General features: G+C 38.1%; 1 protein-coding gene across 1 annotated transcript in view; it reads left to right on the top strand.

The window, feature by feature from the left end:
• Positions 1 to 14,269, top strand: part of GPALPP1 (GPALPP motifs containing 1) — a 49,260-nt gene extending 34,991 nt beyond the window's left edge. Inside the window, exons 7-9 of the mRNA XM_010368055.2 lie at positions 4,387 to 4,485; positions 11,741 to 11,959; positions 13,201 to 14,269. Coding sequence (XP_010366357.1) covers positions 4,387 to 4,485; positions 11,741 to 11,959 — 318 coding nt within the window. The 3' untranslated portion in view covers positions 13,201 to 14,269. The remainder of the gene's footprint in view (positions 1 to 4,386; positions 4,486 to 11,740; positions 11,960 to 13,200) is intronic.
• Positions 14,270 to 16,652: the final 2,383 nt, after the last annotated feature.

The following is a 16,652-nucleotide window of genomic DNA, read 5'->3' as shown; positions in this document are numbered from 1 at the left end:
TCTTCTCTCATCTTGTCAAAGTCATTCTCTGACCAGCTTTGATCCGTTGCTGGCGATGAGCTGCGCTCCTTTGCAGGGGGAGATGCGCTCTTATTTCTTGAATTTCCAGCTTTTCTGCCCTGCTTCTTCCCCATCTTTGTGGTTTTATCTGCCTCTGGTCTTTGATGATGGTGACATACTGATGGGGTTTTGGTATAGGTGTTCTTCCTGTTTGATAGTTTTCCTTCTAATAGTCAGGACCCTCCGCTGTAGGTCTGTTGGAGATTGCTTGAGGTCCACTCCAGACCCTGTTTGCCTGGGTATCAGCAGCAGAGGTTGCAGAAGATAGAATATTGCTTAACAGCAAGTGTACCTGTCTGATTCTTACTTTGGGAGCTTCCTCACAGGGGTGTACTCCACCCTGTGAGGTGTGGGGTGTCAGACTGCCCCTAGTGGGGGATGTCTCCCAGTTAGGCTACTCAGGGGTCAGGGACCCACTTGAGCAGGCAGTCTGTCCGTTCTCAGATCTCAGCCTCCGTGTTGGGAGATCCACTGCTCTCTTCAAAGCTGTCAGACAGAGTCGTTCGTGTCTGCACAGGCCTCTGCTGCTTCCCCTGTTGTTGTTTAGCTGTGCCCTGTCCCCAGAGATGGAGTCTACAGAGACAGGCAGGTTTCCTTGAGCTGCTGTGAGCTCCACCCAGTTCGAGCTTCCCAGCGGCTTTGTTTACCTACTTAAGCCTCAGCAATGGCGGCCACCCCTCCCCCAGCCTCACTGCTGCCTTGCGGTTAGAGCGCAGACTGCTGTGCTAGCAGTGAGGGAGGCTCTGTGGCCGTGGGACCCTCCCGGCCAGGTGTGGGTATAATCTCCTGGTGTGCCCGTTTGCTTAAAGCGCAGTATTGGGGTGGGAATTACCCGATTTTCCAGGTGTTGTGTGTCTCAGTTCCCCTGGCTAGGAAAAGGGATTCCCTTCCCCCTTGCGCTTCCCAGGTGAGGCAATGCCTCGCCCTGCTTCAGCTCTCGCTGGTCGGGCTGCAGCAGCTGACCAGCACCGATTGTCCGGCACTCCCCAGTGAGATGACCCCAGTACCTCAGTTGAAAATGCAGAAATCACCGGTCTTCTGTGTCGCTTGCACTGGGAGTTGGAGACTGGAGCTGTTCCTATTCGGCCATCTTGTTCCGCCCCTCAAGGTTTTAATTTCTGTAAGACATCCCATTCGATTCTCAAATGCTTGACTAATTGTCACCTTATAATTATAAATTCATCAGTTCTGACTAAAGCAGTTCCACACTTAGTTCATTCCACTAGCTCTGTTTATATTACTCATCAGTACCTAGAATTATCAGGATTTCTGTTTTCAATCTGGAATGGACTAGCTCTGTTTATATTACTCCTCAGTACCTAGAATTATCAGGATTTCTGTTTTTAATCTGGAATCATCAATTTTCCTGTTCTATCAGGAATTGTATTTGGTTGCAGGTGATAGAAAGAGGCAAGAGCTCCTTAAGGACTTTTCATTTTACTGGAGAATTGCCTGTGAAATAAACAGTGGTACCCTTAAAGTGTGGAGGGCATGTTGCAGTCTCCACACTTGAGCACCCTGCCTGCATAGTAGGCAACATTATGCATAATTTCTTTTTTGTCCTAAGATTAAAGAGAATCTGAGAGTTATAATAGGAAGGTGAGGCGAACCAACACACATAGAGGGAGGCAGCAAAGGATGTGGATCCAAGAGAGCCACAAAAACCTTGAAAGGCTGGTGTTGGAATGCCTATTATTTCTTAGCTGGTTTTGAAATAATAATTATTTATTGGAGTTTTTATAATTTAGCCTTTAAGATTGTCTCCAAAAAAATAATTAATTCCCTTGCTTACATGCCTTTTTATTTGTGTCCTTATTTATTTGTTCTTTTTTATATCCTGTTTCTCACTGTAGATGAATAGATGTCTAGCTTACAGCTAGATATGTAGGGAGTCTTCCTTGGAGGAAAATATCATGGAATAATGGAACACATGGAAACCAGGCTATATTGTTTGAACTTAAGAGATTTTAATCCCTATGACTGAGTTCTTTAGATCTGGTCATTCTTTTCCGTGCTGAAATGTTTTGTTTAGTATTTACATTGGACTCATAAAGGGATTATTAATAAGTCTTAAATTTTATATAACAGTGCATTACAGAATATAGTACCACAGACATATATTTATGTTACAAACTATATAGTATCACAGAGCTATTCATTTTCTGTTGTCTTTGATCCTGTGTAAAGTTCATGACTAATTTTTATAACAGATCTTAGCCGTATTTCCTTCTTGATAGGTTCCCTCCACTCCATCCTACTTCTTATATTTGATTTTCCAGCATACCTCTCATACCTCTACTGTTCTCACATTAATTTAGCCAATATGGCCTAAAAGAAGATTGCTCTTGGCCGGGCACAGTGGCTCATACCTGTAATCCCAACACTTTGGGAGGCTGAGGTGGGTGGATCACAAGGTCAGGAGATCAAGACCATCCTGGCTAACACGGTGAAACCCTGTCTCTACTAAAAATACAAAAAATTAACCAGGCGTGGTGGCGGGCACCTGTAGTCCCAGCTACTCAGGAGGCTGAGGCAGGAGAATGACGTGAATCCAGGAGGCAGATCTTGCAGTGAGCCGAGATTGCACCACTGCACTCCAGCCTGGGCAACAGAGTAAGACTCTGTCTAAAAAAAAAAAAAAAAAAAAAAAAAGAATGCTCTTTAGAAAGTAATGAAAGTGTTTTACATACATTAATTGAATGAGATCAGTTAATTCCTCACTTTCCAGTCTTGACAATATCTACTACCTCTTAATATTAAATGGTTAGGTTTTTATTTCCATTGTACCATAACATCCCTTTTCTTTTTTTATAAGTAAAACATCTATTTTCTGGGAAAATGTAGAAATGAACTATTTCTATGTTTTTAACTTACTTTATTAAATACAGTGTTGTTTTAGTCCATGAGGCCTCCTAGGCAAATTAAAATAAGAATATGCTTAGAGACTAGTGGTTTTCAGTAGTTTTTATGTGGGCCTTCCCCATTCCTGCTTGGGAGCATATGCTCTAGAATATTACTGTAACATTTTTTCTAAATAAAATGTGTTAGACTAGACACTTCATGTGTGTGTGTGTGTGCTAATATAAATGATAGTTTTGTTTCAAATTCTAGTTTCTTGCTGATACATATGTATATATTTTTTTTTTCTTTTTTTTTTTTTTGAGACAGAATCACTCTGTTGCCCAGGCTGGAGTACAGTGGCACCATCTCAGCTCACTGCAACCTCTGCCTTCCAGGTTCAAGCAATTCTTGTGTCTCAGCCTCCCAAGTAGCCAGGACCACAAACACTCGCCACCACGCCCAGCTAATTTTTTGTATTTTAGTAGAGACAGGGGTTTCACCATGTTGCCCAGCGTGGTCTCGAACTCCTGAGCTCAGGCAGTCTGCCTGCCTCTGCCTCCCAAAGTACTAGGATTGCAGGCGTGAGCTACCACGCCCAGCCTCTTGCTGCTATATTTTGTATATTGATCTTGTATCCTGCAACTTTGCTGTACTTGCTTAGTAGTTCCAGGAGTTTTTTGGTAAATTCTTTGGAGTTTGCTACACAGTCCACAGTTTGCTACACAGTGCTAGGATCTGTGAATAAACACAATTTTTCTTTTTTTTTTTTTTTTTCAAAATGTACATTTTATTTCCTTTTCTTTGTTTTTTTGTTTGTTTGTTTTCCTACAGGGTGATTTTATTATTTTTGAAAATAGTAATGTAGGATATCTTTTTAAGCCTTGTTTTCACTTCCACCTCTCACCACTGTTAGTCAAACTCATCCTGAGTTCAATAAATAGGTTGAGTGGGGTGGTTTTCTTTTTTCCTTGTTTTCAAGAAAATCATAGACTAGAGCAGTAACTGATCGCTTATCAAGTATGTTAATATTTTGATTTTTTTTTTTTTTTATGAGACCAGTCTCACTGTGTCTCCCAGGCTAGAGTGCAGTGGAACGATTTCAGCTCACTGCAACCTCTGCCTCCCAGATTCAAGCAATTCTCCTGCCTCAGCCTCTCGAGTAGGTGGGATTACAGGTGCCCGCCACCACGCCCAGCTAACTTTTATATTTTTAGTAGAGATGAGGTTTCACCAGGTTGCCCAGGCTGGTCTCGAACTCCTTACCTCAGGTGATTCGCCTGCCTCGGCCTCCCAAAGTGCTAGGATTACAGGCGTGAGTCACTCACTACGCCCGGCCAAGTATGTTAATATTTCTAATCAGAAGGGATTTCATAAACCTGGCTTAGTTGTGTCTCTTGTTACTTAATTTGAGTAAAAATAATATTTATTTTTTGTTTTATCTTAATTTTATGATTCAGTAGTGTGTTGTCTGTGTTCATTCCTCAGGAAACACAAGAAGCAAGGAAGTCATCCGGTAAGAGAGATGAAGAACATATATTATCAGGAAGAGATAAGAGACTGGCTGAGCAGGTATCTTCATACAATGTAAGTAAGAAAATAAGATATATAGAGCCAGGTGTGATGACTCTTGCCTATAATCCCAGCTACTTGGGAGGCTGAGGCAGGAGGATCACTTGAGGCCAAGAGTTCAAGACCAGCTTGGGCAACATAGCAAGACCTTGTTTCTAAAAACATTTTTTTTAATGAGCCAACTGAGTTGCAAGGATCACTTGAAAGCCTCGCTGCCTCAAAAAAAAAAAAAAAAAAAAAGCCAGAAACAAAATATATAGCCTTTTTTCGCCTATCTTTTAGTTCTCTGTTTATTTTTTTCTCTTTTGCTTATTTCTGTTTCTTTTATATGCCTACCTCTTTACCATGCACTTTTTATACATCTATCCTGAAAGAAACTCTGTTGCATATATATATGTTTTTATAAAATTCTTCTGTGTTTTTCACGGATATTTCTAATTCACATTTTACATATTAAATTAGCAGAAATCTAATTATTAGAGATAGGTAGCACTTGATGAGAGAAAGCAAGACCCCTACTCACTCATGGAGAACTTCCACTTATAAATGTTTAAATTATAAACAGATTTGGAATGTTGGATGTAAATATTTAAATATGGGAGAAAAAACGTTTTTTGAATGTAGTTCAATCTAAATTTATAAACTAAACAGTCAGTATTCATTTGGCATATTATTTTGTTATCTTCTGTCTTAAAAAAAAAAAAAAGGTAAATGTTGGATGGTGCCTGCACAAAAAGAAAAGGAAAATGATAAATATCCCAGCTCAAAGAATAAATGTAAATTACTGAACCCATTGGTCCCTGAAAGGTGTTTAGGAAAATTATTTTCTGTTCCCAGTGTATTAAAGAAAATTCCATAAGCTCTAAAATATAGTTAGCTTGATTTATTGTATGTATGTTGACCAGTACCACAGTGAAGCATGCTTAAAACATTTTTGGAAATTGACCAAAAACTTAGCTCACTTGAAGTATTTATGAAAACTGACCAGCTCAGAAGTCAAGTATCAACAAAATCGAAGGAATTACTATCATTCAACCCAAATTATCTGACCACAAAGAATTGAAGTTTGGATTCAGATTAACTTAAAAACCCACTATGGCCAGTTGTAGTGGCTCATGTCTATAATCCCAGCACTTTGGGATGCTGAGGCAGACAGATTGGTTGAGTCAAGCCATGGTTGTGCCACTGCACTCCAATCTGGATGGCAGAGCAAGACCTTGTCTCAAAAAAATAAAAATTTAAAAAAAAAACTGGAAATCAGAAAAACTCAAAATTTAAACTTTGTATCAAAGAAAAAATGATAATGGAAATTAGAAAAATGTAGACCTGAATGACAAAAATATAACATATCACAATGTGTGGGATGCCATATGAAGTGGTATTTAGAGGGAAAATTTAGAGCCATAATGAGTTATGTAAGAAAAGACCAATGGCTGAAGATAAATAAGCTAAGCCTTTTTCCAAACTGGCATTTCGTATCAAACTAAACAGACACGTACCCTGCTATTTTCCTCCTGGGTATTTACCTAAGACAAATGAAAACACATCCACACAAAGAGTTGAACGTGTTATTCTTAATAGCCTCAAAAAAACTTATCCAAGAATGTTCATAGACGCTTTGTTCATAATAGTTAAATACTGTAAGCAGCTCAAATGTTGATCAGTAAGAGAAAGAAAACCAAACCGTGGTATAAATGAAACTACTGACCAATAAAAAGGAACACATTACAAATAAATACAACATGGATGAATCTCAAAGTCGTGCTGAGTGAAAGAAATCTTACACAAGCAAGTACATACTTCTTATTATGTTTATATGGAGCTGTACAATAAGCAAAATGCATCTATGGTGGGAAAAAAATCAGAATGCTAGTAGTTGGAATTGGGGTATGGAATTTGACTAGGAAACAGCATATGCCTGAAGTGATAGAAAGGTTCCAGATCTTGACTAGATTTTGAGCTATAAAACTCATTGAATATACACTTAATATTTATGTATTTTATCATATGTATATTCATCTTAAAAATATATATATATAAACAAATATTGAACTCAAATGCATGCCTACGTATTTAGGGGGACATGTAGTGATGTTTACAGTTTACTTTAAAATGCATCCAAAAAATTAGGGTTCTAATCTGAACCCTGAAAGCTGAAATTCCAGATACTTTCTATTCAAAGTATTAATATAGTCTTAAGACTAAGCCACTCTAGAAACTGTAGCTTTTGATAAATCGAGCAGTCTTTAAAATACTTTAATGAAGACAAAAACCAATCAAGTAGAAGTTTGGCATTAGTTTTCAAAAGCCGTTACAAACCCATCTTATTCAAAAATGAATTGCTGTTGGCTAGCCATGGTGGCTCACACATGTAATCCCAGCACTTTGGGGGATACTGAGACGGGAGGATCTTCTGAGGCCAAGAGATGAGCAGTATAGCAAGATCCCATCTCTACCAAAATTAAAAAGGTAAAAAATTAGCTAGGTGTGATGGCACACACTCGAAGTCCCAGCTACTTGGGAGGCTGGAGTTGGAGGATCACTTGAGCGTAGGAGTTTGAGGTTACAGTGAGCTATGACCACACCACTGCACTCCACTGCAGGGTCTACACAGAGCAAGACCCTGTCTCTAAAAAAAATTTTTTTTAATAAATAAAAAATGCTGTAAATATTGTATATTGTTAGAAAATGCAAACATTTATGTTAAATGATTAAATGTGGTAAGTCAGCAAGTTAGTCATTTAGCAGATTAATCTCTTACATCAATCAGCTTTCAGCTTTTGATTTTCAGTGAATTGACTGCTTCTAGGTGTTATTTATTATTTTATTATATTTTGGCTCTAGTTTGGTCCTGTGTGTCACAGTGTGCAAATTATCCTAAATCAGACCAATAGTAGTACACCTGAAACAACTGATAGAAAAGTTTATTTCTTTTATCATCATGAGTTTGAGCACTTGAATTGTTTGGATTGATTGTATAATAATAGTCCAGTGATTTAATGTATTCCTCTGTCTCTATTGATGGTTCATTTGCTAATATAAGGAATAATCAGTACACTGAAATCTGACATCTTTATTTCTCCATTTTTGTTTGCTATTTGTTACCTTACATACAATTTTGCTTATTGTTATAAATCATTTTCCTCAGTAGTGGCTTTAGGTAAAGTAGTAAGATCCCTACAACTCCATTCTTTCTCACATCTCCATACATCTGCTCAAACTTTGTTCTCAATTTTCTCTAGGTCTTTGTTATATATTTAGGCTTTCCCCTTCCAACTCTTGCTAGCCTGTCAACCTTCATCATTACCACCTCACTAAGGAGTTATCTCATTAGCAAGGAAAGATGTGAAAGCAAGGAAGGAAGGAGAAATGTGGAAAAATGGAGCTAAAAGATCAAGTTTTGATAGTGTAGCTTTTTTACATTTATACATACATATAATGCTACATATATGGTTTTCCATCCTAAAATTCACCTTACTACACTCCTTTGTATTGGCATCCTATCTCCTATTAATACCAAACTACTAGAAAGAATGATCCAAAAGTGGGTTCCACATCCCATGGATCACCTCTATCAGAACTTGGGCAGTAAAAGCGAGGTTTCTGAGACCCACAGTTGGCAGTTTTGATTCACTAAATCTATGATAGGACAGGCAATCTATATTTCTTTTCAACCCGTCAGTGCTGGAGACCAGCAATCTTCAAGTGTTTTTGCTTGGTATCCCCTAAAACTGTGTGTGTGTGTGTGTGTGTGTGTGTGTGTGTGTGTGTGTGTGTGTGTGTGTGTTTTGAGACTGAGTCTCTCTCTGCTCCATTGCCCTGGCTGGAGTGCAGTGGCGTGATCTCGGCTTACTGCAATCTCCACCTCCTGGGTTTAAGTGATTCTCTTGCCTCAGACTCCCAAATAGCTGGGACTACAGGCACATACCACCATACTGGCTAATTTTTGTATTTTTAGTAGAGATGGGGTTTCACTATGTTGGCCAGGCTGATCTTGAATTCCTGACGTCAGGTCATCTGCCTGCCTTGGCCTTCCAAAGTGCTGGGATTGCAGGTGTGAACCACCACACCTAGCCCTAAAACTGTGTATTTTTTAATTTGACATCTAAAATTTTTCATCATAAGAGCCAGGCATGGTGGATTATGCCTGTAATCCCAGCACTTTGGGAGGCCAAGGCGGGCAGATCGTGAGGTCAGGAGTTCAAGACCAGCCTGACCAACATGGTGGAACCCCCCTCTCTACTAAACAAACAAAAATTAGCTGGGTATGGTGGTGGGCACCTGTAATCCCAGCTACTCAGGAGGCTAAGGCAGGAGAATTACTTGAACTCAGGAGGCAGAGGTTGCAGTGAGCCAAGATCCCACCATTGCCCTCCAGCCTGGAGACATAGCAAGACTCTGTAAAAAGTAAAATGTAAATTTAATTTATTCTTTTAATGAAAGACTTTTTTTCTAGTTAGTTCCTGGTCTTTGGATGAATGTTACTTATTGCCAGAATAAGACAGGTTTCATACAATGTATACTACTTGGTTGACTGGTACACTGAAACTTCAGACTTCACCACTGTACAATTCATCCATGTAACCAAAAACCACTTGTTACCCCTAAAGCTATTGAAATAAAAATAGAAACAAAAAAATTAAGACAGATTTTATCATCAATTGTATTTTTTTATACTTCTAAGAGTTAAGAAACCAGGTTTTTATAAAGAAGTGAATGAGAATGAACCTATTTTGTTATAGCGATGTCATTCAGTTCTTTGAACAATTTGAGTTATTCTCTTAAATTCATATTGATCTATTTACAAAAACTACTATTAATAGTCTCTTAACTGTCAAGTCATTAGGATCTCCTTTGATTTTTTTCGACATTGATCCTGTTAATAAGTTTTCTCATTCTTTCCAAGTCTGTGTAATGAGAATAACAACATTTAATTTACAAATACATTGTGAGGATATAGTAAATGCTCAATAAATCTAACATTTAGCATTGATTTATTGTTTCTTATATAGCTAACACTGTACTAAATCCTTTGTATCCATTAGATCATTTAATTCCTCCCTTCTTCCCTCAAATATTTAGAAATTATCATTATGACTACTACCATTTTACAGCTGGGGAAATGAGACTTAAATTACTTGCCCATTGTTACCAGTGTTGAAAGCAGCAGGACCATCATTACAATGCAGATTTTTCTGAATTTGGAACTTAAGTTTTATTTCTCCATGCTCCATGTATTGGTTACCTTTTTTTTTAAGACAGAGTTTTGCTCTTGTTGCCCATGCTGGAGTGCAATGGCATGCTCTTGGCTTACCGCAACCTCTGCCTCCCGGGTTCAAGCGATTCTCCTGCCTCAGCCTCCGAGTAGCTGGGTTTACAGGCATGCGCCACCATACCCAGCTAATTTTATATTTTTAGTAGAGACGGGGTTTCTCCATGTTGGTCAGACTGGTCTTGAACTCCCGACCTCAGGTGATCCACCCACCTTGGCCTCCCAAAGTGCTGGGATTACAGGCATGAGCCACCGCGCCCAACCTTGATTACCTATTTTTCCTTAGCAATATTTGATGCTTTTTTTTTTTTTTAACCTCCTTCAATTTTGTTGAACATAAAGAACTGGAAAGCACTTGATTTGCTAATCAGTTTGTTTCTAAAGACTTTATCAATACTTATAAAATAATTAAGAGTACTTTGCGTAACCCAGTATATTGAGCAGAAGTGAGAAAATGCAAATTGTGTCAATTTAAATACACATTTACTAATTTATCTTTTGTACATTCTACTAAAACCTTATGGCTCCAGATTGAGTTCAGTTAATTTACGAGACATGTCTGTCACATAATCTAATTGACAAAGTCATTTCTGGTTGTCAGATCAGCCAGACCAGACTTTCTGATTCACTTTTTCCATTCAAATAAATGTGTTAATGACCATTCATGTGAAACTTTGAATTCTGATCTAGGTGCCATTTTACCTTCTGGATAAAATAAGATACTGTCACTTTCAGCATTTTTTACTAGTGCCTTGTTATTTTGCTTTTACTGAGCTTTCTTCACTCCTTCCCCCTCAAGTACATTCTTTGGCAGTAGGAAGGGCCTGGAAAAGGTATGGTTGTTAAGCAAAAGTTGTCTTTTCTTCCATTATCCACTCTTCAATATATCTGAATTCAGAACATTTCAATAAAAGGTGAAAAACCCATTTCCAAAGGACCCTACACTCTTAGGAGAAATGTGTTTCAGACACAGGAGGACACAGAGCCCTCCTGTGTTTACAGTTTCTTGATTAAAGGAAGTTTCAACCATACCAGTATTTTAGATTTTTTGTCTCATACCCTGAAGACTTTTGCTCTCCTAAATAATATTCTATAGTCTCCTTTGTTAAATGAGAAAGGGCTGTAATGAAAGGGGTGGCATCTTCACAAGAGGTAGTCTAGGCCAAATCAATTGTAAGAAAGACTACATGAAGAAGTAGAGAACCTTGGAAAAATAACCTTAAAATTACCCATGCCTTCATCCTCCATGGACTCTACTCTGTGTAGCCCCCAGGGATATGTATACCCCAGTTTGAAGGTTGCTGGTCTGTACTACCAGCATCTCCTTTTCCATCTCCCTCCCTGCTCCTTCCATCCAGGACTGTTCTGTCCTTTACCTTAGTCAATACTCGAAGGTCTGTAATCAATCCCTAGTTTATTAAATCAATTATTTTTGCTGAAACCTTGTCTTACTAGATACATCTGAAAATGTGAACACCTACCCTAGCTAAGAAGAAAAAAAAAAAATGAGGGAATTAAGGGAAAAAGAGAAAGAAAACTGAAAGGAACAAAAATTATCTTAGCTTACGGAACATGCCAACATATGCTGCACAGGCCTTGAATTTTACCACATCCGTGCTCTTACTACTTTTCTTTTACCTTTGTTTTTGCTTCAGCCTGACAGTGCCTTCCCTTCCTGTTCATCCATTTAGCCTTCAAAGACCAGCACATCTATGAAGTGACAATATGATTGCTCTTTCTTTCACACCCCTGTTCTTGGTTTGTACTCTGATGTTTAGTATTTAAATAACCATAATGCTTTTCATTACATATTTTCTTTATAAATGCTGTCTTGGATTTGGAAAAAAAAAAAAAAAAAAAAAAAAACAACTATTGGGGTTTATAAATAACCCTCCTTAATGTGCACCATTACTATCTAATTATTCCATTTCATGATCATATTCTGTCAATAATCTATACAAACTCTAGTTTTTATTTCTGCTCTCCTGCTCTCTCCAGGAATCAAAAAGAGCAGAATCTCTTATGGACATACATCATAAAAAGTTAAAGAGTAAGGCGGCTGAAGACAAAAATAAGCCTCAAGAGAGAATACCATTTGACCGTGATAAGGATCTCAAGGTTAATCGGTTTGATGAAGCTCAGAAAAAGGCCCTAATAAAAAAATCTAGAGAACTAAACACCAGATTTTCACATGGCAAAGGCAATATGTTTTTATAAGTAAGTATATTTCAGTGAGGTATATTTTAATACTGATCAATGTGAACTTTTATAAATACTCTGTTGTCTTTAATATTGTGCTCAAATCTATTTCCTTTTATAATAGATTAAAAATTTTATGTTTTTATAAGTAAACAGTGATTTTTGAAAAGTCAGCCTTGTGGGATGAAAAATATGGCTTACTGGAAAAATAGCCTGTCCTTCATAATAACCTAATAGGGCATTGCTATTAAAAATGTTAAAATAAAAATTCAGCTTACGAGCAATGGCAAAGGAAGGTGTGGTTTGATACTTGAGTAGATATGCACACTTTATTAAAGATGAAGAAAGGCTTGCTAGTAGTTTGTATGTTAAACAAAATCTCAACTAGGAAATGTTTGTTGCTTAGAAAGGTCCCCTATAAGTTAAGGTTCAAAACTATTCCGATGTTCATCCACAGCCCAAGGGTTCAGAATGGTGATTAAGAAATTACATAAAGCTGGGTGCAGTGGCTCACGCCTGTAATCCCAACACTTTGGGAGTCCAGTGTGGGAGGATCACTTTGAGCCCAGTAGTTTGAGACCAGTCTGCTTAAGATGGTGAGACCCCATATCTACAAAAAACTAGCCAGGTGCAGTGGAGCACACCTGTGGTCCCAGCTACTCAGCAGGCTAAGGTGGGAGGATCCCTTGAGCCCAGGAATTTGAGGCAGTAGTGAGCTGTGATTGTGCCATTGCACTCCAGCCTGGGCAACAAAGTGAGACCTCATCTCTTTAGAAAAAAAAAAAAAAAAAAGAGGCCAGTGGGTCACACCTGTAATCCTAGCACTTTGGGAGGCTGAGGCGGGTGGATCACCTGAGGTTGCGAGTTCGAGACCAGCCTGAACAACATGGTGAAACCCCATCTCTAATAAAAATATATTTAAAAAAAAAAATTACCCAGGTGTGGTGGCACGTGCCTGTAATCCCAGCTACTTGGGAGTCTGAGGCAGAAGAATTGCTTGAACCCGGGAGGTTACAGTGAGCCAAGATCGTGCCACTGCACTCTAGCCTGGGTGACAGGAGTGAGAGACTCCGTCTCAAAAATGAAAGAAAAAGAGAAAAAGAAAAGAAATTACATAAAAGCTGAGGTTGCTTCTTAAAATCTTTATGATTTTTAATTGTGTGAAACCTATATCAATATTCAAATGTGATTTTTGAGGGAAATATAGTTAAATTTATAAGTATTTTCCAACTTACTGAGTTTTCTTATTCTTACCTCAGGGGGATTTCCCTGTGCAATGAAGAAAAATTGAAGAATACTCTTTGTCCATCTTTATTTCTTTGTTTTTGGCTTCTTAAGATTAGAGATTATTTTAATCTTAAAAAACATAGAGATTTACCTTGTTCTTTGTGTCCTTTTAAGGTCATGTGGAAACATAAAACGAACGTTTCTTATGTAGAACAGAATATTCTATGTGCCTTTAGCTTCTGTGGAAGTATGGGGAATTATGGGCTTTTCTTCAAATAATTATTTTAAGAGGCTTCCATTCCCCCTGATTTTTGTGATGTCTCACAAGTACCCTCTAAGGTCTGGTCAGGACTGACTGCCAAATCTCTACCACAGCCTGGACCTCCTCGTGAAATATACCTAACCTGCCCTAGAGTCAGTGTGTCAAGTCCTTCCTGTAAATCCATGACTTTGAAATGTGTTGTTATTTCCCTTTAAACTGCAGCCAGTGAATACAAATTTACTTGAAAATAGAGGGTATGGGTTTTGCCTGTTTTGTAATCAGTTTTCTTGTTTTAGTACTCAGGGCTTTTTATTTGTTGTTTAATTTTTTTAATTGTTTTTAAGTCAGAAAGATCTCTGGGTTATCTCATGTGCTAAGGAAAAACTATTTTGGTTTTTCCAACTTTAATAGTTAGTATTTCTAGGGGAGGCAATCAGGACGAGATATGCCATTAACTGTTAGCAGTGTGAAATCTGTAAGACTCAAATCTCTATGATCTCAACCAAAGCTTTCTGAGTCCTGGAACTTTGCTTTGGGACAATCTTACTTTACTCATTTATATACTGTACTTAACAGTTTGTAGCTAATATATGGGGTCATAACCTTTTTTTAAGCTAATTTACGGGGGTCATATCAATCATGAATAGCCTTTTAAAAAATTAATAATCCCTAAATACAAAAACGGAAATGGAAAATTTATAATCATGACCCTTCTAATTGGGAGCATTATAAGTTTGTAATGCTTTAAGCACTGCCTCTTATGATGGTAAATTTATAAGATGATAAATTTTATTTAAACTATTAAACTATTGTTAAATAAATGGCAATTCTATAAGTTATATTTTCTTGCAGATTAATCCCAATTGTTCCACTAGTATTCTAGTTTTGATGAGACACAAATTTTTATTGTTGTTTATTTTTGTTTTTTTGAGAGACAGAATCTTGCTCTGTCACCCAGGCTGGAGTAGAGTGCTATGATCTCGGCTCACTGAAACCTCCACCTCCTGGGTTCAAGCAATTCTCCTGCCTCAGTGTCCCAAGTAGCTGGGACTACAGGCATGCGCCACCACATTCAGCTAATTTTTGTATTTTTTAGTAGAGATGGGGTTTCACTATATATTGTTCCAGGCTGGTCTCGAACTCCAGACCTCAGTTGATCCACCTGCCTCGGCCTCCGAAAGTGCTGGGATTACAGGCATGAGCCACCACGCCTGGCCGAGACACAAATTTTTAATGGAAAAAGATTCTGATTCCTAGTTCATGTAAGCTTTATGAAAACTGAGTAAACTATATGATGGTACAAATTATTCTTCCTCTAATAATAGCAGTACAATATAGTTTTTCCATGGCATCAGTGTAAACCATAGCAAACTAAAGGAGCGTTGCTATTAAAAAGATGAATTAGCTGGGCACGGTGGCTCACACCTGTAATCCCAGCACTTTGGGAGGCCGAGGTGGGTGGATCACCTGAGGTCAGGAGTTCGAGACCAGCCTGACCAACATGGCGAAATCCCATCTCTACTAAAAATATAAAAATTAGTCAGGCGTGGTGGCGGTCGCCTGTAATCCCAGCTACTCGGGAGGCTGAAGCAGGAGAATCACTTGAACCTGGGAGGCGGAGGTTGTAGTGAGCCAAGATCGCACCACTGCACTCCAGCCTGGGCAACAAGAGCGAAGCTCCATCTCTAAATAAATAAATAAATAAATAAATAAATAAATAAATAAATGGATGAATTATTCTCCTAAGCAAATTGAAAAACTTTCTTATGTACTCAAAATTGAACAGAGCTACCTTTTGACTAAAAATGTCATTTTTAATGAACAGTATTTTCTGAACACAAAATTTTGTACAAGAGTATCTCCATTGCATTAATTTAATTTTGTTATAATTTTTTCCCAATGAAAGGAAAAAGTATTTTCTAGCTCCTCTTCGTTATGTAAATTCTTAACATATTTTTGAGAAATTTGTATTTTTTAAAGTAAAAGTGTTATCTTTGGATACTTACTTTTCTTTGTTTTCCTCATTTAAAGAGAATAGGGATATTTCTGTATTATATATTTACTGTTTCATCCCTCAACTTTGGAGTGACCATGACCTTGGCATAAAGGAGAGAAACCTCTGCTTTCCGCCTAATGCTTCCAGTAGTTACTACCTTACTGGCTTTGGAGCTAATGCTCTTTTGTACCAACCTGAGGATAATTTTAACAAAATGTAAGGCCAGTTTCAGAGGTTGTTTTGCCCCACAGAGAGACTAATACCAATGTAAGAATATTGAAGGACAAAGTAGTTATTGCACAGGATGGAAAGGTGTTCTTTATTTCATCCCCTCCCCACTTCCGAAGCTGCAAAAGACCTAATTGAATCAAGTCTCCTTTCCATCTGGCAGAAGACATTTTAATAAGGACTTTTTAATTTCCTACATTTTTTGGCCAAGTATCATAGGAATGTGACCTCTTTTGAAATTTAAAAATGAAGAAGAAAAAAAGAGCAACACTAAGTTCATATAATGGAACAGATACTTGTAATGTTCTTACCATCGAACGTGCCATTTAAGTTTGTTATACTTGAAATTATATGATTTTGTCCAGCTCTCTAAATTGTCATCTCCAATAGATTTAGATGCTTCAAATAGTAACCACATTACTGGTAAGTAAATAGTGGGATTATTTGGTTTAGCAGGTGGGGAAGTAAGGAGGGATATAACAAAACACGAGAGATGGTGGGTACACCCCTAGTAAGACCGCCTTACCAGATAAATGAAATCCTTTTTGTATTGGGCACAACATAGTAAATTAAGTCTTGCTCTAAAAAAAAAAAGAAAAGAAAAGCCCTGATCTAAGAGTTTTTAATCTTGTTTAGTTGTAGCAACCACTTGACGTTTAAGTTATCATTTTAACATCGAATGATTCTTTGTTTTGTTTTTCGTTTTTGAGATGGAGTCTCACTCTTGTTGCCTAGGCTGGAGTGCAATGGCGTGATCTCGGCTCACTGCAACCTCCACCTCCCGGGTTCAAGCAATTCTTCTGCCTCAGCCTCCCGAGTAGCTGAAACTACAGGCGCCCACCACCGCGCCTGGCTAATTTTTGTATTTTTAGTAGAGACGGGGTTTCACCATGTTAGTGAGACTGGTCTCAAACTCCTGACCTCAGGTGATCTGCCCACCTTGGCCTCCCAAAGTGCTGAGATTACAGGCGTGAGCCACCACGCCTGGCCTGAATGAT

The sequence above is a fragment of the Rhinopithecus roxellana genome, chromosome 18 (genome assembly GCF_007565055.1).
Source record: "Rhinopithecus roxellana isolate Shanxi Qingling chromosome 18, ASM756505v1, whole genome shotgun sequence".
In the NCBI taxonomy this organism is placed as follows: domain Eukaryota; kingdom Metazoa; phylum Chordata; class Mammalia; order Primates; family Cercopithecidae; genus Rhinopithecus; species Rhinopithecus roxellana.
The sequence above is the reverse complement of the archived record's forward strand: the minus strand, read 5'-3'. Positions and strand labels throughout refer to the sequence as shown.